Source organism: Zootoca vivipara, chromosome 11 (genome assembly GCF_963506605.1).
Source record: "Zootoca vivipara chromosome 11, rZooViv1.1, whole genome shotgun sequence".
NCBI lineage: Eukaryota > Metazoa > Chordata > Lepidosauria > Squamata > Lacertidae > Zootoca > Zootoca vivipara.
In genome coordinates, this window is record NC_083286.1 from 4,766,338 (window position 1) to 4,791,200 (window position 24,863).

General features: G+C 40.9%; 1 protein-coding gene across 1 annotated transcript in view; it reads right to left on the minus strand.

Moving 5' to 3' along the window:
- LOC118077036 (guanine nucleotide-binding protein G(q) subunit alpha) overlaps window positions 1–24,863 on the minus strand; it is a 90,052-nt gene that overhangs the window by 15,077 nt on the left and 50,112 nt on the right. Inside the window, exons 3-5 of the mRNA XM_035100329.2 lie at window positions 14,962–15,116; window positions 3,066–3,194; window positions 417–546 (exon numbers count right to left, since the gene is read on the minus strand). Of these exons, the coding sequence (XP_034956220.1) occupies window positions 417–546; window positions 3,066–3,194; window positions 14,962–15,116 (414 nt within the window). The remainder of the gene's footprint in view (window positions 1–416; window positions 547–3,065; window positions 3,195–14,961; window positions 15,117–24,863) is intronic.

Genomic DNA, 24,863 nt, shown 5'->3' on the forward strand with positions numbered 1-24,863 from the left:
GAGCGCTGCAACCCCAGAGTTGGTCACGACTGGACCTAATAATGGTCAGGGGTCCCTTTACCTTTATGCAAAGGATAAGATAGATATCCATCCTCTTCCTTGACTGAGGGAATTGTGAACAGGGATTTCATAAAGCCATAAAACGTCAAACAAAAACAACAAGAGACTCAACAACTCCTCAAAAGTCCAATGTAATAAAATGTCTCAGCCAATTTGCAAAAGACCATGGAAGAACCATCTTGACAAACTTCTTTGAGCAGGGTCTTCCACAATAGGGGTGATACCACAGAAAAGCCCCTGCTCGTAACTATCTGCATAGCCTCAGAATGCCATGGGAAAATGTCAGCACCTGGGCAAATTCATATGGGAGCCTTAAATTACTTCTCAAGTAATGGTGCATTTTAAAAATTACTTACCTCATTGTCTGATTCCACAAGTACTTGATCATATTCACTAAGGGCTACTAGAAACATGATAGAGGTGACATTTTCAAAGCAGTGTATCCATTTTCTTCGCTCTGATCGCTGCCCCCCCACATCCACCATTCTGTAATAATAGCAAAATACATGGGTCAAAAGGCAATATATAAAAAGCATGGTATTATTTACATAATTGCAATCAATTAGAAAGGCATTGGATCCAACCAAATATACACTGGCATTCCATCCACATTTAAATGGAAACAGGTGTGTGTTCTATATCATGAGTAAACTACAAGAGGAGGACCAGCTTGAGGAGTCAGCCAGTCTGTACCAGCCCAGTAATAACCAAACATACCTAAATAGAAGTTCAGTGAGATTATTCCACAATAAATTGAGTAAAGGTGCAGCCTTAAGAATTCTGATCATTAATGCCTCAAAGTACACCTTGAATAAAGTTATGGAAAATATCTGGCTTACAGGAAATGTTGCATCAAATCATAGCTGCCAAGTTATCCCTTTTTTAAGGGATTTTCCCTTATGCTGAATAGGCTTCCTCGCGAGAAAAGGGAAAACTTGGCAGCTATGTCAAATATTGACACCTGCTTTGCTTGAGCATGAGGTGTCCTTTAGAAGTAAAACTGGGATATAAAAGATTCTGACAACTACTGTGAATGTGTAAATCCTGGAAATGTGTGTGGAACAAAAGCCAGCATGTGGTCTATCTACTTCACTGTTGCATTTGTTTTATTTGAAGAGGATGACCCTGTGTGAGTCTGAAGCTTGTACCCCACCCCCACCCCCACCCCATTCTCATTCTGGTGCGGCTGCAGGAAAGAGATGGAACTTTCTCTTCATTTTTGATTAAAGTTTAGGATAACATCCAAACCCTAAACTGTGGTTAATCTTGGTTATGGTTCGTTTGGAACAAACTGGTTTAATAAACCACAATTTGAAGATGTCTTATTTTAGTAAACAATCATAGCTCTGTTCTTGCAATATGAAAGTTCAGTTTACTATTGTGTGAGAATGCAGCCTATATTTTACATTAAAGGTAAAGGTAAAGGACCCCTGACAGTTAAGTCCAGTCACGAACGACTCTGGGGTTGCGGCACTCATCTCACTTTACTGGCCGAGGGAGCCGACGTTTGTCCATAGACAGTTTTTCCGGGTCATGTGGCCAGCATGACTAAGCTGCTTTTGGCGCAACGAGACCAGAGCAGCACACTGAAACGCCGTTTACCTTCCCACCAGAGCGGTACCTATTTATCTACTTGCACTTTGACGTACTTTCGAACTGCTAGGTTGGCAGGAGCTGGGACTCAAAAACAGGAGCTCACCCCGTCGCGGGGATTTGAACTGCCAACCTTCCGACCGGTAAGCCCTAGGCTCAGTGGTTTACACCACAGCGCCACCCGTGTCCCATATTTTACATTAGTCTTTAACAAAATAGTATGCATATTATGAAATACTCTCTTTTTTTCAAGAGAAAGCTAGCATTCAAACACTTTATATAATTATATGGGGGGATCTAAAGCAGGAAAACTGAATAATGGAATAGAGATGATGGGGAATACTGCACAGATCTGACAAATAACCTTTGTTAGCTAGACTATAATTCCTAAAGATATTTAAGAATAAATTTAACAAAAAGTTATAATGTTTAGAATGCATAATGCACCCAAATCAGGATTTCAGCTTTTGTTGAGAGGCACTGGTACCCCAGACATCACGGTGCAGGAGACTATTCATTACTTTTAGTTCAAGTAAAAAAGTTTCTGTGCAAGTTGTTATAAACACATTATAGCTAATTATAATTGGCATTTTAAAAGATTCAAAATGAAACTTTCTGCTTGATATGGTAAACAGTCTGCTCCTTTAAAACAGATTATGATAATATTCTGAAATCTTTTAAACATGCACAGCTAATGTCAGCATAATAAGGTTGTAAAACGCATAAAATGTGGAAATTTCTGTTCACTAACAAGTTATTATTTTTAAAGTTTGTTTTTAAAAAACTAAAGATGAGGCAGAATTTGTAGTGAGGATTTTATACCAGCAACTGGTTAGTGGATGTAATATAATGATATAAATTTTCAGGTGCAGGGGCACTTCTTTTCATTTTAAAAAATGGGTGTTTGTTTGAAACTTATATTTAAATTGTACATTCAAGTGTATGTACCGTATACGACTGGGCGTATAAGACCACCCCCAACTTTTCCAGTTAAAATATAGAGTTTGAGATATACTCGCCATATAAGAAATACGACCCAGCGTATAAGACGACCCCCCGACTTTTGAGAAGATTATCCTGGGTTAAAAAGTAGTCTTATACGCAGGAATATACTGTATGTTACGTTAATGCAGTACGTTGATGCAAGTAAATCCCTTCTCTACCCCACATTCTTGAACAATGTAAAGTAAGACAATATTTATACTGTCCTGAGGTGGTGAAGATTGCAGGTTGACAATAGTTTCCCTGAATGTGTATCCAAATGAAAATTGGTGTTACCATTTTTAAAAAAACGAAAGGGAAGAAATTCTTCAAAATTAATATTTTCTCACAGTTGATTATACATGCTTTAAAAAAAACACCCAAAAATTAACGTATCAAGTAATAACAATTTTAAAAGCCTTTTTCTCTACCTGAAAATGACACTTTGCAAGTCAAATGGGTATTCAATGATTCCTGTAGTTGGAACTCGGACTCTAAGCACATCTTGTTGGGTAGGTAGATAGCCAGAATCAGCTATACGGTCCATATCATTAAGATAACTATAGACAGGAAAGAAACAACAGCAATGAAATATAGTGATACTGTAGTCCTTTTGAAGAAAGGCACAGTATGAATTTAAAGGACAAAGAAATGTTTGAGTGCATGTGGTAAAGTTTGTGTCATGGAAAATACCAGCTCTCGCCATGTGGAGGGGTATTTGAACACAAGATGCTCCATGTGGAACAGGCATAGCAGAATTAGCCTTCTAGGGCAGTAAATCAGAATTTGGACAGGGTACTTGACTGCAATCTATGGAGAGGGAGATAACCTTGTCTTGCAATCACTCTTCTCCCTTATTACACAAAGGTTTGATCTGCTACGTTTTAATAGGTGCATAAGTAGCAGTGAATTAAGAAACAATATCCAGCCATCTTCCTTTGAAAAATTATCTTAAAAACATAGAACTTAAATTTAAAAGCACCATAATTACTCCGCCCCCTGCAGATCCAGACAAAATGAAAGCCTTTCAGAAGAAACTGATGAAAGAAGAGGATACTTAAATTCCCCCCAAATGAACCGGTCATAATTTACAAAACTCAAAAGGACACACTAAATTACTCAGGGTAGAGGGTGAGAGTATATAGGTGTGTAACTCCAGTGATGTATTGCTTGGCATTTTCTAAATAAATAAAAAAAGAATCAAGAAAAAAGATATCATCTTCCCATTTTTACAAATAAAAATAGAACACTCTTATGATCAATTATGGAACCATTTTTCCCTCCCTGAATTTTAAGCCAACTAAAAATATGAAGATAACAGATAGCTTGTTGTAGAACAATATTTACTGCCCTTCCAAAATTACTTTCCCCTGACAGCTTAAAATAGAAATATAAGCTACAGTAATTCAAAACAACAACAACAAAAGAAATGCACGGAATAAATTTGTAAACACACATTTTGGGGATGGCTGACCACCCCTTTGGTGTCCCTAATCAAGTTGGCAAAAATACCATGGTTGGAAGATTAAGCAACATTCTTGTTACACTGAGACACAGAGAGTCTAAAATAAATTTCCTAGAAAACATTTAATCCTATACAGTATATCCTGCTGGTACAAGGGTGTAGCATGGGGAGGGTCAGAGAGCCAGTGGCCCTGGGCGCAGATTTTTGAAGGGGCATGAGGGGACACAACCAGGCACCCCCGATAGGCTCCCTTCCTCACCAAGTTGTGCCCAGACTGGGCCTTCAGGGCTGGGGCAGCGGCAGCACCTCCTTATTGTGGCCAGTGAAGGGACGCCCACCCCTGCACTGTCCGAGAGGGGGGAGGGGGGGAGGGTGCCACTGCCGCTACCCACCAAGGAGAGCCAAAAGGCTCTGGGCAGCCACCTCCTCCTTTGCGAATGGGGCACTACAGCCCTCTGGTCTGCCCTTTTCACGGGACAGCTTTGAGCCTCTTTCCCCCTCCTCTTGCCTTACTCGCCACTGGCTCAGATTGCCACAGCTTGCACAGCGGTGAGAGCTTGGGCTGGCGCAGCCACTCTCTGTGCCCCACCCCACCCTCAAGGTGCCCGGGCACTGAGAACCCATGCTATGCCCCTTCTGCCTGCAATTCAGGAACCCCTTTGCCACCACCCTCTTTGACACTACAGTATGAAATGTGATTCCTGCTCTGCCTACAATTGAATTCTTATGTGTCTCAAAAGAAGATTGTGTTATTCTTTTAGCTGATGTTTCAAAGTTTCATACAGTGGAAGCTCGGTTGTCGAATGCTTCGGAAGCCGAACAATTCGGAACCCAAATGCCGACAACCCAGAAGTGAATGCTTCCGTTTTCGAACGCGCCTCAGAAGTTGAATGGCTTCTGAGGCACCTTTCTCAATTTCCTCCATTCACTTTGCTGACAGCCCTTTGATCCTCAGTTGTCGAACATTTTGCAAGTTGAACGGTCTTCCAGAATGGATTACATTCGACAACCAAGGTTTCACTGTATAAGGCTTAAAGGTTAGTTTTGTCCCTACTTTCCAGTCACTTAGCTAATGCAGGTTCAAGGAACCTTTTTCAGTCCAAAGGCTGGCCAACCTGGAGCAAAAGGTAGGTGGAGAAATATATGTGTCTCTCAGCCTCTCTGCCATGCTAAAGTCAGATGTTTCTACACATATGCACGTTGTCTTTTCATCCAGGCAAGCAAGAGGCAAAAGCACATTCCAGCCAGGCAAGAGTATTAAAAGAGGCCAGAGAGAAGGGTGTGGAAAGAAGAGAGGGGTTGGTCTAGAGAAGACTAGGTAAATTTGGGCCCTGGGTCTGAGCTTCCCCACACCTGAGTTAGTGGCTGAAAACTTGAACGCTACTGTGCAAGGCTACACATGTTTGCTCGGAAGTAAGGCCCATGGATTCGATGGAACTTGCTCCTATGTAAATGAGTAACGGATTAAAGCAGGCACCCCCAACCTGATGTTTTGGCCTACAACTCTCATGTGTTGAAATGTTTTGCAGCTGTGGCGCAGTACAGCAGGTGATGTTAAGTTTATGTGAATTAAGCTGTGTCAGCAATTGGGTATAGTATGTAAAAGAGCATTGTGTACCTCTCTCAGTACCCTGGTGGGTGGGTCACTCTATGGGTCATGTTTTGTAGTGTTAATGTAACTTCTGCTATTTTCTATAATTAAAACCAAGCTGGAGATTTATTTTGCATTCTCTTAATTATGCGCAGAACCTGCAGTTTCCTCAGCATGCTTTCTGCAGCGCAGTTACTCAGTTTAAATTTCTTAACACCGTGATCCCTAGCTAACAGGACCAGTGGTCAGGGATGATGGGAATTGTAGTCCAAAACATCTGGAGGGCTGAAGGTTGGGGGTGCCTGGATTAAAGCCTTCAACAAATTTTAGAACCTACTAATGCAATCCCATACGTATTTACACACAATCCTACTTGCTTTCCTGGGAGTGTGCAGACTAACTCAACAGTTTGATGAGATGAGGTACACTGACATGTACACAAAAAAGATTAGGGTTTTAGGATGCAGTCCACAATTGTTTTTGGTACATAAGCATTTGAATATGGATGGCAAACATACATCACTAGACATGAACAGCTTGGCCTGCAAAGGAAGTATTTTGGGTTAGGAAACAACTGCCTGCCCAAGAAGACAGTATGTCTTAAGCCCATTAGATGCTGCCAGTCTATGCCCCTTCCCTTTTTGCACTGCACCCCCTGGGAAGCAGGCCCTCCACTTCAGAAACTCTTGATGTGACTCACTATGTTCACAGGTTAACATTCCTTTCCTGCATTTCACATCAACCTGTCTTGACTAATCAGAAGTTTTCATACAAGATCAAAGACGAGTTAGCAAGGCCTAATCAGGGGCTACTGCACAATGAGGAAGAAATAACAGTATATGACTTGCTTTGGGGGTTACATTCATGTTTCATTTCTACAGCGGAGCGCAATGTCAGGCACACATTTCTCATATTGGTGAGTCTACCATGAAAGGGCAGGTGTAGAACCCACCACATGATTTGGCACCCTGAAAAATAACAGCTTGCATTCTGATTTTTCACTCTTACCAAGGGGGGGGGGAACAGTAGAAGATGAAAACCAAGAACCAAAGCAGTTTTTCTCACCTTACCTAAGTATTATCAAAACTTCTCTGTTAGGAAAGTAGCAAGGTACGTATGTATTCTGTATGTGTATATATTCACCTGTTGTCTTAAACTGATCAATAACATATTTGTGCCTAGTTACAGGTAGGTAGCCATGTTGGTCTGGCGTAGTCAAAACAAAATAAAAAAATTCCTTCCAGTAGCACCTTAGAGACCAACTAAGTTTGTCATTGGTATGAGCTTTCGTGTGCATGCACACTTCTTCAGATACACTGAAAGAGAAGTCACCAGGTCCTTATACATAGTGAGAGCGTGCGGAGGGGTATTACTCAGAAGGGTGGTGGGAAAGGATGATTGACTGATAGGTGTGGAAACCTGACTGTTTACGACTGCAATTGGTCTTACAGGAAAAATTACGACTGTTTACGACTACAGGAAAAAGCATGGGGTGAGATGGCTAAAGATAGCTTTATCATGTATAATGAGATAAGAATCCAATGTCTTTATTCAGACATTTATTCAGATATTTGTGCCTGTTGAAAGTCATTCAAGTCAGGAAAGCTCACACAATTATTTTCGGAAAAAACACTACAAGACACCACTGTCCTTTGTCTCTCTGCTGTTGAACTGGTTTGTTAATCAATTGTATTATCTCAGAACAAGTGGAATCTATCCAGCTGTGCTATAAGGCTGCCCAGACAAAGTGAATTCTGTCGAGAATGTAAAAAAAGATGCTAACTGCCCCACCAAATTCTGTTTCTTCCCCGTATGCAAGAAGAGAAGAGATGGACTCTCCCACAGTGGTAATGCGCGCAACCACGCGGGGTGATTTGTGCTATGGGGGAGAAGTGGAGATCAGCCTATTTAAGCCCCCTCCACCCCATACTCTCCCCTCTTTTCATTGAGGCTCCCTTTGGCAGTGTGGGCTCTGCTAGTTGCTTTCATTGAAGTGACCAAGTAGGAAGTTTTTGGGTGACACTAATTGGCCCATGTCACATCTTTTTTGCCTGCTTCACACTGTTGGGTGTGGTCTGTGTGACTGGAGTGGTGTTTTGTTTGAATCTGGCTAATTGGCATTTGGTCCGGGTGGGTGAATAGATTTTGGGAAATATCTGACAGAGTGGTGCTTGGGCCTGTCTGGCGCACTGGGGTGAACAATGATCAACGGGGTCACGGTGTGCATGTCAGGTTCATATATCCAAGGACTATGCAGTGAGGGGGAAGAAATATCATTGGACCTCTATGGGGGAATCACAGTGTGCAGCTGGATCAGGAGATGGGAGATAAATGTACCTCACCACCCAGATCTCATTGGTTTTGGCTACTTTTGGCTGAATTATTCCGATTGCCAGATTCTATAGTTGTTATATTTTAATATACGGTAACTTGCTGCCCATCTTTCTTGTCTCGAGTCTTCTTGAGTGTGTTGGCAATTTCTTATTGTCAGGCAGCCTTTGAATCTCCTCTTTGAAATTTACATTTCTTTCCCACCTCATCCAAAGAACTGTAATGTAATATTATCTAGACTCTCCATGAAATGGTTATCTGCCTGATAACTGTGACCAATATTCCTATCTCCGAAACTACACTGCAAATCCATGCTATACTAGGATCCTGTAGATGCATCAGAAAGTGTTGTGGCCAATTGCTTGTTATACACATATTACCTTGGTAATGCACCTCAGGCCTATCTCTATGGCAACCCAGCAGAATTGCCTTAGCAGCCCGTTAATATTATTTTTATAAGATGAATTACAACTATAATTAACTTGTAAAATATGGCCTGTACTAGACATATATTAAGATTCGTAAAAATGTGTGTGTGTACACGTGCTCCATTTTTTCTTGGTTAAATAGTTAACTGAATGTATCTATCAAAAATATAAAAAGCCAGTAACTGAAATAGCCTTCCAGAAACATCCATGTGTGTTTTTGTTGGGAGGGGAGAGGGGAGAGGGGAGAGGGGAGAGGGAGGGGAGAGGGAGAGAGAGAGAGAGAGAGAGAGAGAGAGAGAGAGAGAGAGAGAGAGAGAGAGAGAATGTGTGCCGCACAGCTTTCAAAGGTGCCTGAATTATTCTAAGTCTAATGAGAATTTCCAGGAAAAACATTAGAGAGCATTACTGCAAGTATAAATTATGCAAACGAAGAATGTCAGTTCTTAACCACAACAGTCAATGAGATTTCTTGTCTCCAAGTTGAAGGTCATGATTTTTGAGTATGTCTCCTTTAGTGCTACACCCAAACATAAATTTCAGCATTCACAAAGGATTAAAAATCGTATTACAGGTTTTGTAGCATGCATATTATTAGTTATGCGGCGCTATCATAATAAAAGGTGCCTTATAGCATTACACAGGCAAAATGCAAGGGCAAGCCATCACCTAAGCAGTTTTCAGAATAGGTTCCTTGTAAGCCTACCCTTGTAAGCCTCCCTCCAAGATAATGTAGTACAGCTTACCCATCACAACCAAACTTCATCTGCAACATGCAGGGAAGAACAGGTTACGTTCAAGAATGCACTTCCAAGTAATAAAGGCAAGGGTGAGGCCAAACTGGCCTGGTCAGTGCCCTGGGTGAACGGAATGTGCTAAGAGAAACACATGGGGAACCAGATGTTATTGGACTACAGCTTCCATCAACCCCAGCTAGCACTGCCAATGGTCACAGACAAGGCAAGATGTAGTCCATTAGCATCTACTGTACAAGCCCATCAGTTTGCCATCCTTGTCCCAGTCCATACCTCAAGAACCCTCTGGAATGTGCTGGGATTCCATAGCTGACACAAAAGATTTCCTCATAGACAAGCTGATATAAAATGGGTTCTGTGAATGTAGATAGTTAGCAAGCAGACTTCCATGTGCATTTTCTGTGGCCTACACTACATAAATGTTCCTAACTAAGCTCGGTTCAACTGGAACTCTGCAAATGTACAGGGGCTGTGTGTCTCCTTTGGCTTTGATCTGAACAATGAGCACAGCACCAATACAAGGAATCAGAGGGAGGAAGTGCAGTTCATGTGATGTCCACCCATCAAAGGAAGCACCAGTGGTTTCTACCAAAGACCTTTTCATAGTAGACATGATAATTGGAATTTCTCAATCATAGCATAACATGCCTGTCAAACTGATCCACTGAAGCTCTAGCCATCTCTAATGCAAGTATCTGTTAAGGATAATGATATACGTTCCTGAAATGCGGATGTTTACTTATGCTAAATTACTGTTACTTTTAACATGTGTTTTTTCCTCTGGCGATTGCTCTCATGTTTTTGGCTGGCTGTGAGTCACATGAGAGAGGTATTTCATTCTGTTGTGACTGTTATTCCAGTAACTGTTATTTTTTAACTGTTTTCTGCTCTCTCTGTGTGCGTGTGTGTGTGAGGGACAATGGCTGCTAAGAGAGGATTTTCAGGATACTGTGTCAGCGTGATCTGTCAGAAGTGAAACAGACAGACAAAGATCCCTAAACCTGTGCAGGAGCTCTCTGTAAGGAACAAAGAAAATACTGCTGAGGTGAAAATAAAAACCTTTCAAAATTGTAAGGCCTGGGAGAGGTAAAACCCTGGTGCAAGTCTCAACAGTTTTGTTTATAAGTCTAAGAAGACTTCAATCGAATGGGAACATACCCATGTTTGAATAAGCATGTGATTGTTTATGTTTATGAAAGTAAAGTTAAGTAAAGCTCAACATAGAGCAGACTAGAAACCTGAACAAGTGGGGAAACCAGCTCTAAGAAAAGGAGTAAAGTCCGGTGGGAAAATGATATTGTGACAGCTCATTATAATGTACGCAGACCCCTTTTAGTAGAGCTGGTTTCCCCACTTGTTCAGGTTTCTAGTCCTTCAGGAGGCTGCTCTATGTTGAGCTTTCCCAAGATGTTTCAAGCCCTTGGATCACTGCAGGAACTACATTTCTTCAGTATAGCCTGGTTCCTTTCTTGCCTTTCTTTCCTGTTCACCTGCACCTAAGTAATGCTTTCTTTGGGACTAGTTAGGACCCTTGTAGGAAGTGCAAGCCAGTGGTATCCTGAAGAGGGGAGTGGATCCCTGTTCTAGTTTATTTTAAAGCATATTAAGGCCCTTCTCTGTGAGCCGCCTCCGAGAGGGGTGGGGCGGGAAAACAGGTCTTCTCAGTGGTCGCTCCTCATTCATGGAATGCTTCAACCAGGGAGGCACGTTGGTACCATCACTATCTGTTTTTAGGCACTAGTCAAAAACAATTTTATTGTTTTCATTATGTTTTAAGTTTCAACATGTTTAACAAATACAGTCAAAACAGTTTTCTCTTTCCTCTTATTCTTGTCAACTTCCCACCCCTTTTTCCATGGAGTTGTTTCTCTGCTTCTGCTGCACCCGATTTTATATCTATCAAATCATAACCACAGTATTATGATCTAATTACTTCTGATGCTCATAGCTCAAGTCCTGCTAGCAAGTTCATCATACTATAATCTTTCTTTAAATAGTCCGAAAAAGGCATCCATTCTTCCATACAACACTCATCATTAGATTCCCTTAATTTTGCTTTAAGTTTTGCCAGTTATGACTGCATAGCCCGTTATCTTACTTAACTCTTTTGTTGGAACTTCCTCTTCCTTCCATTTCTGTGCATACAGAATCCCAGCTGCTGTTGTTACATACATAAACAACTTTAGCATGGGGGGCGGAGGCGGATTTCTACCCCTATAATCCCTAACAAGTCAAAAACATTTTTATTCGTGAAAGCTTTGGGGCTTTCACCTGGAGGCTAAAGTACCGGTATGTTTGTGGCCTCTTCTTCTGCTCATCTTTTTAGCAGGGTCGCTTGAGTTAGATCTGCCCTTTTTATGTACTGTATGTTACAGCTGAACATTTTTGGTTGCCTTTTATTCTTGAGTCACTTTTGTGGCCAAATGGAGCCTGCATGGTCAGTGGATCCCCACAGCAGGAAGCAGACAGAGAATAATCTACCAGTAGATCCCTGATCTGCCTTCTGATCTCCCAATTTAGCATACCTACTCTGGAACAAATTAAGTTTGTAATCGGAGGTACCACTGTACTTAAATCTTTTCCTATTGAAGATTACAGCTTCCTTTCCTACTCTGCTCTGTATCAGAAATGATGGTAAATCTATGTATGTATAGAACTTTGAATAGGAAAGCCACTAAAAATTTGCACCACAATGAGATAGTCTTTTTTAACATTCAGTAATCAGGTAGTTTAAATGGCTTTATAAATTTATACAGTTTTTACCACATTTGTCACAACAATGATGCAAGCTGATGTTATATAATTGTATGTTAAAATAGGTACATCATTTGACTACAACACATTACCAGGAAAATCTAATTAGGGTGTGGGAGGACATGCTCCAATCCATCATTTCTGGTCATTTTCAACACTGCAGATTCTATAGTTTACTATAGATCCCCAAGCCAAACTGAGGACACAGATGAAGCCTTTAGTAAATATACTAAATTATATTGTTTCCTTACTGTGTTTTGCATTGCAATAGATGTATAGTCTATAGCATCCCGAACACTTTGTGACTTGAACGTTTTGGATCCCGAACGCCACAAATCCGGAAGTGTGTTCTGGTTTGTGAACGTTCTTTGGAAGCCAAACGTTCAACGCAGTTTCCATGGCTTCTGATTGAGTGCTGGAAGCTCCTGCAGCCAATTGGAAGCGTCACCTTGGTTGTCGAACATTTTGGGAAGTCGAACGGACTTCCAGAACAGATTCAGTTCAACAACCAAGGTACAACTGTATATTGGAAACATGAGGTCAGACAAAATTTATTTTATCTCCTTCCCTCCCGCATCACTAATATATTAAGATTTTTCACCATCCATAACAACTAAAATGAACAATAGAATTATCAACTACATTTAGAATAAACACTTGAACACAATTTGAAAAACAGAAATATACGGTCTTTGGGCAGCTCAAAAAATGCTCCTAGTGATTAAATTATTTTAAATTTAATTTTAGTCTTCACGGTTGTGTTTTGGTTTTCTTTTTATAATTCAGTCTTTCAATTTCAATGAGATATGATGGAATATTAGTACAAGACACTCAAAGATAGAACTGATAAGGAAAGGATGAGTAGGTATGGGAAAGATGTTTATGTGCGGCAGCTGGGCAAGGAAACTAATTTTCAAGTAATATTATTATTGTCAAAAGTACTCGAGAAAAGTGGGTGGCATGCCTACCTTGCTACAACACGGTGAAAATTCACAAAGGATTTACTAATCACATAGTAAGGAATGCTCTATATAAGGTGTGGACTAGATATCAACAATTACTAGAACCAAAAGCGCCATGGCGGCTATCCTTGCTAGAGGCATTTGTAGTTAAAAAACTAAATATGGAAAGTAATTGGGCAAACTATAGTCAAGTATTAAAAGAAGATCAGGGACAATTAAAGCTCAAAACATTTGAGGAGGTAAGACATCACCTCACTGTTTGGCTTCAATATCATCAATTCAATAATGTATTTAATTCAGATAAAAAAATAGGGTTTGGGAGAGAAAAATTTAAATTACAAAAAACATTACTAAAAAATAGTAAGAAATTGTTGTCCAAAACTCATGACCAATTATTGGAATGGGACTTAAAAGCCAAGGAATTAAAAGATGTTATACTTAAATGGGCACAAGGAGAGATGTGAAGGCCCGGAAAACCCCCGAAAAAAATTGGGAAAAACCCGTCCCCCCCCCATTTTTTCCTGAAGCCATTCTGTTTTTTCCTGAAAAACTGGAAAAATTGAAAAATAAAATAAAAAATTAAATACTGTGGAGAGGAAATATGAATAATTGTTACTTCTGGATTTTTAAAAATCGTTTTGTGGAGGTTTTTTTGTTCCACATAAATTAGTAAACAGTTCATGAGATTGTTGCTCCATTTGTTACAAATACAAATAAATATTATATTAAAGGTAAATTCTGTTTGTAATAATTGTTTGGATACACTATATTTTTAATATGCTAGTTGTGATAATTTTACGCCCATTAAAATTGTCCATAGTTATATTTTATGTTTCTAAAGTAACAGAATTACTTTCAATCTGGAAAAGAAAAAGAAGTGCTAATGTAGCTTTTTTTTCAATTTTTCTGAAAATTTTCGTTTTTTCTGAAAAAAAAACAACGGCTTTTTTCTGAGCTTCAATATTTCCGGAAATTTTACATCTCTAGGTGCAAGATATCGGCCACACAATATATACGGAACAGTGGGAAAGGCTTTGTAGGTTGGATATACACTTTACTGCCTGTTACACTATTAAAGAGAATTTAATGAAAATGTGCTACAGGTGGTATTTGACACCTTCCAAACTCGCTAAGATATATAAATTAAAAAACAATTTATGTTGCAAATGTAATAAAGCTGCGGGTACAATGATGCATGCATGGTGGGGCTGTGAAAAAATTAAAAATTTCAGGGGCATACCTATTAGGCATTAGGGGCATACCTATTAGGCATTAGGAAAGACACCCCACAGGATAAGAAAAGGCTAATTCTATATGCCACTGGTTACAGGTAGGTAGCCGTGTTGGTCTGGGTCGAAGTAAAATAAAAAAATTCCTTCAGTAGCACCTTAAAGAAGTAGCACCTTCAGTAGCACCTTCTGAAGAAGTGTGCATGCACACGAAAGCTCATACCAAAATAAAAACTTAGTTGGTCTTTAAGGTGCTACTGAAGGAATTTTTTTATTCTATATGCCACTGCCACAGCCAGATTATTACTTGCAAAAAAATGGAAAGGAGTTATTATCCCAACAAAAGAGAAACGGATAAGTAAATTATGTGAATTTATAGAACTGGCGAAGTTAACAGCAGCCAGAAGACATCAGACAAATCAGAAGTTAAGGAAGGAATGGCAATGCATTGAGGATTATATGAAAAAACACTGCTCTAAAGTTAATATGTTGATATGCTTAGACTAAGTTTGTAAAGTAGATATTCAGACAGAATAGAAAACACACACACACACAGCTTACAATTTCAGGATGCCAGTTTTCAAAGTTTTCATCAAACTCAATGCAGTAAGACAGTGAAGTGAACACATGTGTACATTTATAAACTAAGTATTTTATCAGTAGTTGTATACATTATCCTAAAATAAAACAAGGTAGGAAGTTTGAACAACTAAGATTCCCAGTGACTGGACACCTCAAATAATTCTTGAAAAACAGCTGTCCATGAGATATGTCTAAAGCATTACTATCCAAAACATCTTCCCATTTATACTTACTATTTAGTAGAATCTGACAATTGATACTCTCGCCGCCTGTCATAGCATTCTTGGATTCCAGGGTCATTCCATAAATACCTTATTGCATCTACATAAGGGTTCTCAAATGAGGACACTTTCTCTATGTCAACGTCTCGAACTAGCTGTGCATTAGCCTATAATAATAAAAACAAAATCCAATTACATTTACGTGCATTAGACACATGGAACAAAATATATATTAGGTTACACACACACACACACACACACACACACACACACACACACACACACAGCATAATGTGTTGATAAGAACATTTGGAAATGTTGTTTCCTAGACATGTGGTCAGACTTTTTTCTTCTAAAATATGTGATAAGTATGTTTTTAAAAAAAGCACTTTCTGGAAGGTAAAAAGGGTAAAGGTAAAGGACCCCTGGATGGTTAAGTGCAGTTGAATTTGACTTTGGGGTGTGACACTCATCAAAAGGCAATGACAGCACTCAGGATATTGAGATGCAAGTGTGAGCCACAAAAGTAAGTAGAATAGAAAAGGAGAAGTGATTCTTGGCTGACAATCAGAGTAATTTGGACAGAGCAAAGGTGCGTGGACATTCTAACTAGGTGGAAGCTGGGGTACAAGCTGACAACATGCTAATATTAAACTGTATCTGAAAATACTTATTCATTAGCAATGCTACATTAGCATATATGAAAGCTATAATAAACACATGCTAACAAATCAAAAGTTGTTAACAAATATAAAATACACTACAAAAATAGTGTTATGTTGGATATAAAGCTCCAGTAGATTATTGGGAGCATGAGGGAATTGTATTATTTTATTAACTTCATAGAACTGGTAAAATGTCAACATCAATTAATCTACGGTAGTATAAAAGTAAAACATTTTAACTGGCAAAGATATTGGCTTCAAAATCAAGAATCCCACAGTTGGCTACTGTAAGAACAGGATGCTGGACTATATGGACATTGGCCTGATCACACACGTTCGTCTTATGTTCACCCAAGATAATATGAAGAAGCAGCTCTTCTGCTCTCTGTGCCAACCAAATGAACTTTCTCAAAATGATGTACATGACCTTCATTTGCTCGTGCAGAAAGTGGAATATCCTTGACTTAATTAACTATACTCAATACTTGCTTGTAGGGAACTGTCTGGAACTGACAACAAACACCAACAGAAACTTATTTTCATAATGTGGAAAATCCCCTTCTTTGTTTGCTTAGCTATCAGACATTGCTAAACAAACAATTCACAGGCTTAAATTTAAATTTTCAGTTCCTGTTTGAAGTAGCCAAAGAAACAGCAGTGGTACCCCGCAGGATGAACAGTTGTGGTACCCCGCAACGAAAAAAATTGCAAAACGAAAGTGTTTTGCAATTTTTTTGACGAGTCGCAAAATGAAGCAGTCTATGGCCGTGCTTCGCAAGACGAAGCAGCCTCGCAATGGGAAGGGAAGCCACTGCCACCACTACTTACCTTTAGGACTCCGCCAGTGACGTCCACGGCTGCCACTTCTGCCTCCTGCGGCAGCGCAGCACTCATGGTGGCCTCCGTGGCTCCGGCAGGAGCAGCAGCGGAGCTCGCCAGGTGGCCCTTGGCGGGAACAGCAGCAGCTTCTGAAGGAGCGAAGGCTGCGGCGGGAGGAGACCCCGCGGCTCCAGCCTTGCTTTCTCCCAACTCTGTAAATGGCTTCCGGACTCCTTCCAGACCCCTGGCCCTCCTGCTGCTTCCCCCTCCCCAGAGTCTTGAAGACTTCCAGCCGTGGCGGGTGAGTCGGCGCCTTTTTCTTGTGCTTCTTTTTTTCTCATAGGAACGCATTAATTAAATTTCAATGCATTCCTATGGGAAACCGCGCTTCGCAAGACGAAATTATTGCAACATGAAACGACTCATGGAACGAATTAATTTCGTCTCGCGAGGTACCACTGTAGTTTCAAGCTAAGGAAGTTATCTTTTCTTTAAGCAAGCAGACTGCATTACTGAAAAACCTTTTCAGTAAGCAGGTCTACCAGGTGTTAAAACTTAGGTCAGACATGGGGAAGCTGGGGGAATCAGCAGTTACTTGTGAAGTCTAATGAATGTCCACTCAAGGCAAAAACATTTAACCAAAAGATTACAAAACATCTTGCAATTACAGCCAAATAGCACCATGCCTTGTGCTTATATAACACTAGCTTTGTGCAACCGACCTCCAGTAGTTATATTCATTGGTGCTACCTGGAACTATAATCCTCCTCTGCATCACTATAAAATAAGGGGAAGTTACTGGTGCAAGAATTAAAAAGTTCATTCCTATGTGTAGCTATTAGTTACATTAGAACCAGCTAGCACTGTACTGATCTTCATTATTATTTCAATTTCAATTTATTTATTATTACGGTCGAGGACCAGCTTACTGATCTTCATTATTACAGTAAGAGTAATACAGTCAAAGTGGCTCACTTGTCTAGAAATATTGATGCACTATTTGGTACAAACGGCTCAACCCCTTATTCAGCAGTGTAATTTGAATACATGCCTAACAATATGCACACACTGGAGGAAGGAATGGCAATAAGTATGAAACTTGAGACACTTTTTTTAATCTGTTACCTTTTGCTGTTCAATCACAAGATGCACAATACAAGTTACTATGATTTTTGTATTTATTTCAATGTACAACATACCTTTTCCTAACTGTAATTAAACTGTTTTATGGTAGAATTTGGTCATTAGCCAATTAGCTACTATCATGAGTAGTTAATATCACAGCAAGCATATATTAGCTGTACGTTAATAATGAACATAGTTCTAGTTACAGGTAGGTAGACGTGTTGGTCTGAGTTGAAACAATATTTAAAAATTCCTTCAGTAGCACCTTAAAGACAAACTAAGTTTTTAGTATGAGCTTTTGTGTGCATGCACACTTCTTCAGGTACACTGAAACAGAAGTAACCAGACCCTTATGTATATTCAGAGGGGTGTGTGTGTGATGGGCTGATAGGAGTGGTAAACCTGTAGATGACTGTTAACGACTGTTAATGACTGCAATTGGTCTTGCGGGGGAAAAGCAAGGGCTGAGGTGCTAAAGAAAGCTTGATCATGTATAATGAGATAAGAATCCTATGTCTCTGTTCATACCAGGTGTCTCCATGGTTTTAAGCTTGCTAATGAGTTGCAATTCAGCAACTTCTCTTTCCAGTCTGTTTCTGAATTTTTCTGTAATAAAACAGCTGCTTTGAGATCTTGTATAGACTATCCTGGGAGATTGAAGTGTTCTCCTACTGGTTTCTCTGTCTTGTGATTCCTGATGTCAGATTTATGTCCATTTATCCTTTGGCGTAGGGTTTGGCCTGTTTGTCCAATATAGAGAGCTGAAGGGCACAGTTGGCATTAGATGGCATACACAATGTTAGAAGATGAGCAATTAAATAGTCCTGAGATGGTATGTTGGATGTTGTTGGGGCCAGTAATGGTGTTGTCCGGGTGTATGTGGCAGCAAAGTTGGCATCTGGGTTTATAGCAGGCTCTGGTACCAGTGTCTATGTTAAGTCTGGTGGTTGTATTATTGTGGGTGAGGAGTTGTTTAAGATTGGGTGGCTGTCTGTAGGCAATGAAAGGTCTTCCTCCCAGAGCTTGAGAAAGAGAGCTGTCATTGTCCAGGAGTGGTTGTAGATCTCTGATGATGCGTTGTACTGTTTTAACTTGGGAGCTGTATGTGATAACTAGTGGTGTTCTGTTATTTTCTTATTTGGGTCTGTCTTGCAGTAGGTTCTCTCTAGGTATCAGTCTGGTTCTGTTGATCTGTTGTTTAACTTCATCAGGTGGATATTTTAGTTCTAAAAAGGTTTGCTGTAGATCTCTTAGGTGAGATTCTCTGTCTGTAGAGTTGGAACAGATGCGGTTGTAACGTAGGGCCTGGCTGTATACGATGGATTGTTTGGTATGTTTGGGATGTTTGTCGGTCAGTTGGTTTTTGGTATAAGGTGGTGTCTATACGTCCATCCTGTATTTTTATAGTAGTGTCCAAAAAATGTATTTCTTGCATAGATTGGTTCATTGTTAGGTTGATGGTGGGGTGAAAGTCATTGAATGTCTGGTGGAAGGTTTCCAGGGTCTGTTGACCATGTGTCCAGATAATAAAAATATTGTCAATGTATCGTAGGTACAAGAGAGGTTTGAGTGGGTAGGAGTTTAGGAAATGTTGTTCTAAATCTGCCATGAAGACGTTGGCATACTGTGGGGCCATGCGGGTGCCCATGGCTGTGCCGCTGATCTGGAGGAACAGGTCATCACCAAATTTGAAGTGGTTGTGTGTAAGGACAAAGTGGCAGAGTTTAGTAGCAAAGTCCGCTGTGGTTTTATCTGAAATGGTGTTCCTTATGGCTTCACACCTGGTATGAACAGGGACATAGGATTCTTATCTCATTATACATGATCAAACTTTCTTTAGCACCTCAGCCCTGGCTTTTTCCCGCAAGACCAATTGCAGTCATTAACAGTCGTTAACAGTCATCTACAGGTTTACTACTCCTATCAGCCCATCACCCATTCCCATCACACACCCCACAGACACTCTGAATATACATAAGGGTCTGGTTACTTCTGTTTCAGTGTATCTGAAGAAGTGTGCATGCACACGAAAGCTCATACCAAAATAAAAACTTAGTTGGTCTTTAAGGTGCTACTGAAGGAATTTTTTAATAATGAACATCGTGTCAGTCAGATAATGCATGTTCCCCTGAAAAGTACACAGACTAATTTATTCAAATATTGCCAAGGATCATTAGTGAAATTTGCAACACACAAAAAAGGTGACTGCTTAAAAGAGAAATGTCAATAAATAGACAATAAAGTATCCTTGGCAGTTGTTCTTCTTTTTAAAAAGGAAAAGTTATAAACATAAAGTTCGATTGTGATGCATATAACAAAAATGGGCAGACTATAGGCAATATCCCATTTGCAAATGGGTTGCATTCTGGGTCATTGCATGCTTGTGTGAAATTGCGTGCAACCATAACAAAAAGCCTGCAAACACCCCATTCTGCCCCCTAACCCCCCCTCCCCACTGGGATGCTTTTGTAATGTGTTTAGGTCACTTCCAGGTTCGGTGCAATGAGCACATGCGTGGTTACGCAAATATTGAATGGACCTAGAACGGCTGCTGCCTGTATATCCATCAGTATCTTTCCACAATATCTGCAAACAGATCTTATGAACTGGAGACTTGTTAATGCACTCACTGTAATATTAAATGATATCAGCAAATGCTCAGCACAGAGGAATATTTCTAGCAAGATCTAGCTGTTACAATTGTAGATCAAAGATCTGCAGCAAACGAAATCTACAATCCTGTAGTTGTGAAATGAAAGACAGATTAAATGTTCAAGTGAGAACAGAACAGATACAGAGCCAGTCATAGAAAGAAAATGCTGGCAAGTTCCTCACTATGGGAAGCCATGCTTTCCAGTAATTAAACATCTGACGTTATAAAAATGATGGCACATCCATTTTTGTAAGCCACAGGAATGGAAGTTAAGTCCTTTATTTTAATCAAAGGTCTCTTGTGAACACAGGAATCGGTTCATTTGCACACTGCTGTCTTCAATGTTTGGCAGCGATTCTCCAAAGTTCCAGACGGGAGTCTTTCCTACTCATACCTGAGATGCCAAAGATTGAACCTGGGACCTTTCGCACGCAACACATGTGCTTTCCTACTGAGCTGCTGCGCACTCGTGTCATGATGCCAGACGTTCATTAAGTGCAAAAATTCCAGGACTTACAGTATTATCAGCAACTGAAATGCAGTCTGTTAAGAGGGTTTGGAATACAGCTAAGATGGGCACTAGAGCGAGGAAATATGCCAGATCGGTAATAAGAATATAAAATAGTCACAACGGCCAACATAAAGGACAAAATATCTTTTTGTTAACACAGGCCTATTCCACATATATATAACATGGGGAGAAAGGAAAGCACGTGTAACCGGGTTGGATGAAAATCAATTTTAAAAATATATATAAAAAAAATCAGATTTAAAAAAATTTAAATTGGATTTTTAAAAAATAAAATGCTTTTGGAATAAAATGCTTTCTAAAGATACAATAGTTTTCTATTCAAGTTACATTATAGTCCAGGAAATAAAGATTTGCTTTTAATTATGAAGCATTAGGCTTTATATGGAATGTTTAAATGTTTTGGTAAATGAATTCCATTAATCCATTCACAATGTCATACACTTCCAGAGATTTCTGAAAGATTATTTGGGGCAGTTTTTCTAACGAGAAGATATTATCACAGGTGCTTGTTTTTGCAGTTCTAAAAAGTGTAAAAAGTGTCTGCAGAGATAACATGCCTTTTCTTCACAGGAAAAATGTTATAAAATAAACATACAGAGTTGAGGAAAAAACTTTAATCCCATTGTTCCTTTGCAAATTTATATACACAGAATCAACCCCTTATCTCTTAAATGCTAAGTTCCAAGAGGTTTAGTAAAGAAAATCTCTTTGGTGAGATACACAAGTTCTCCAACTTTTAGAAACACTGAATGGGAAAAATCAGCAGTTCAAATCTGTGACTGGGCGAGCAGGTTTTTTTTTTGGGGGGGGGGGGGAGAGGTCATATTAACCAGTGAGGTGTTTAACTTGAATAGCTGATATGAAAAACTGAAAGGTAGACATCTGGGGCATGCCTTTAATTTGAAGAAGAGACATTGTGCCATTTTTATTATGTTTAAAAGTAGCTTATTTTAGAGCAGCCTGGAGATGCTTTGTACTACAACTTCCATTAACTAAACGGCCTCGGTCCAGTATATCTGAAGGAGCGTCTCCACCCCCATTGTTCTGCCCGGGCACTGAGGTCCAGCACCGAGGGTCTTCTGGCGGTTCCCTTGCTGCGAGAAGCCACGTTACAGGGAACCAGGCAGAGGGCCTTCTTGGTAGTGGCACCCGCCCTGTGGAACGCCCTCCCACCAGATGCCAAAGAGAAAAACAACTACGGTATCAAACTTTTAGAAGACATCTGAAGGCAGCCCTGTTTAGGGAAGCTTTTAATGTTTAATAAATTATTGTATTTTAATATTTCTGTTGGAAGCCGTCCAGAGTGGCTGGGGAAACCACCAGGGTATAAATAATAAATTATTATTATTATTATTACTATTATTATTACTACTACTACTTCCCAAGCTGGTTGGGGCGAATGGAAGCTGAAGCCCAACAAGGCTGGGGAAGGCTCTTGGAGAGCAAAGGCGGACAACTTATCCACAATTTGTTGTGGGTGAAAAGTCCACCATCCCCTGTGAAGTATCAGTTACTTATCCCTCATTTGGTTGCATTTAAACACTTGTTCGCTTCAAATCCTGACTAGCTTAAAACTGGAAATGCTTGCTAATTTATTTTTGCATACACCTTTCAGTGAAGCTGTTAGCTCAACCAGCAGAAGTGTTGATTTAATTATTCTTTAAACAATTATAGTTGAAAATCATAGGCTCTGTTTCTCCATCATCCTCTCCTGAGGGTGCCCACAGAAAACGAAATCCCGGACAAATATAAATAGTTATAGGCATGAAGATAAAGGTTAAAAAAGGACAAGACACCAGGGCCAGAAAATCCCTCCGCTACAAGGCAGTGATGGTTCAAGGCACTTCACAAAGCATCTGCAACCCACTTTCCTAAGCCTTGCTGCCCACAGAACACAGCACCAGCTCCATCTCTCACACAGCAGCTTCTTTCCTCTCCAGTGCTAAAGGACAGCCTGTCCCTAAACTCTGAGCAACCATTTGTAAGCAAGTCTTGAAAAGCCTGAAGAAAAAGCAGGGCAGTCCAACACAGACACAGGCAGCCTGATCTTATTCAGGCCAAGGCATAATGAAATCCAACGGGAGATGTTAAGTAACAGTTGCAGAAAGGCTGCTCTGTGACTGACAGCACTGCAAGCCTGCTAAAACATAAAGCCAACTTTCAACTCCCACCAGGCAGCCTCCCTTCTTCGGAAGTGTTACATAAGCAGAACTTGAGTATAGCACCCACATAGTCCCTTCACAGCAAAAATCACTCTCTTAAGTTTCTTGCTTAACCAGACTTGCCACTGTTGGGAGAAAGGGTTTGTGTCAATTAACTTTTATATCAAATTTATCGTACTTTTTAAAAAAACATTGCATTGGGTTATAATACATTGCACCAGCACAGGCTTTTATTTTCTGCTGAAAACTGTTTAAAAACTTTAAAAACAAACAAACAAACAAACAAACATTAGTGTGCAGATCTTATCCTATATAATAAAGTGCAAGTGTCTCTGCGTCCAGTATTCCCTGTGTCCCTGTGTTTGCGCTACTGCGCATGTGCCCCACAGACACAGGGACTGGCTGAAGAGACTGCACGCGCGTGCGCTCCCCCCCTGCCTCCTCCAACCGCCGCTCCCGGCCGGACACCGCCTCACTGCAGGGCACATCGGGTAAGGGAGGGTGGAGGTGAATGGGGGGAGGAAGGGCGCCTTTGAGGAGCCCAGTCCGGCTCCCGCCACCGCTGCGGCCCCGGAGCCCGATGCCACCATCTTGGTCCTCCTCCGCCTCCTCCTCACAACCCTCCCTGGCCTGTGAGAGGTGCCGCCTCCAGCCAAGCCAGGCCAGGCCAGGGAAGGAGCCTCTCCTCCCCGGCGTAGGTCCCAGGTTTCGGAGAAGCGCTGCGCAAGCACTTCTCCCAACCCTGGGATGTCTCCTTCCTGTCGGCGGCTGGGGGAGAGGAAGGAAGAAGGAGAAAGGGCTGCTTTCTCCTCCTTCGTTCCTGTCCCCCTGCCGCTGACAGCAAGGACAGGTCCCGGGGTTCGGAGAAGCGCTGCGCAAGCAATTCTCCGAACCCCGGGATGTTCTAGCGCCCGTTTACTCAACGGGCTGAATTACACTAGTCTATTTATATGTTGGTTACAGTTACATAGGCACCATGGTGAGAACCTGTGACCTGCCAGATGTTGTTGGGCAACAACTCACATCAGCCCCAGCCAGCATAAAATTAAGATAAAAAAATACCTCATTTAAAAACTGTTTAAAATATCTAAAAACAATTAAACATAATTGTAAGGGTGACTCCCTACAGGGAGCCAGTCCCCATCATCCTGACGTCCACCTCGTCAAGTACAGAGAGCACCAGTGGTTCTGAAGCAGCCAGAGGGGGAGGGAGAGACTCGGAGGAGGAGAGAAATCAGAGGGAGAAACAATGGGAAAGCTTGGGGGTGGAGGGATGCAGGCAGATGCTTAGGGATCTTGCAGAGCCAGGGCACCAACCACTTAGGGAGGAAGCTGAAAGGGCATGACTCCTTCCGGCGCAAGAAGTAAGGAGAGCGCCGCAACGCAGGTCAAGGGGGCGGCGTTTTGGTGTGCCCAGACTACTTTGCTGGCGTTGGAACAGACGTACGCCATTGCCGGATTCTGATTCAGGATGAGAGGTCATGTTTTAAGTCAGGCATCCCCAAACTGCAGCCCTCCAGATGTTTTGGCCTACAACTCCCATGATCCCTAGTTAACAGGACCAGTGGTCAGGGATGATGGGAATTGTAATCCAAAACATCTGGAGGGCCGCAGTTTGGGGATGCCTGTTTTAAGCTGTCTCTGCACTGTAAATAAATAGCACAAAAAACGTCTTTGAAGACAAACTGGACTCAGGCGGAGTTACTCTAGAGTAGCCACGACGACCCTCTGACAATAATAAACAATTTAAAGCAAACATAAGAACAGATGTACCCAAATCAAGTGTCTGGATATGCCCAGTACAGTGGTACATCCAGCTACGAACTAAATTCATTCCGGAGGTGTGTTCTTAACATGTGTGCTTTTGCTAATGGGGCTCCCGCTGCCACCGGCGTGCGACTTCCGCTCGCATCCCAAGGCAAAGTTCACTACCAGGAGCATCTACTTCCGGGATAGCG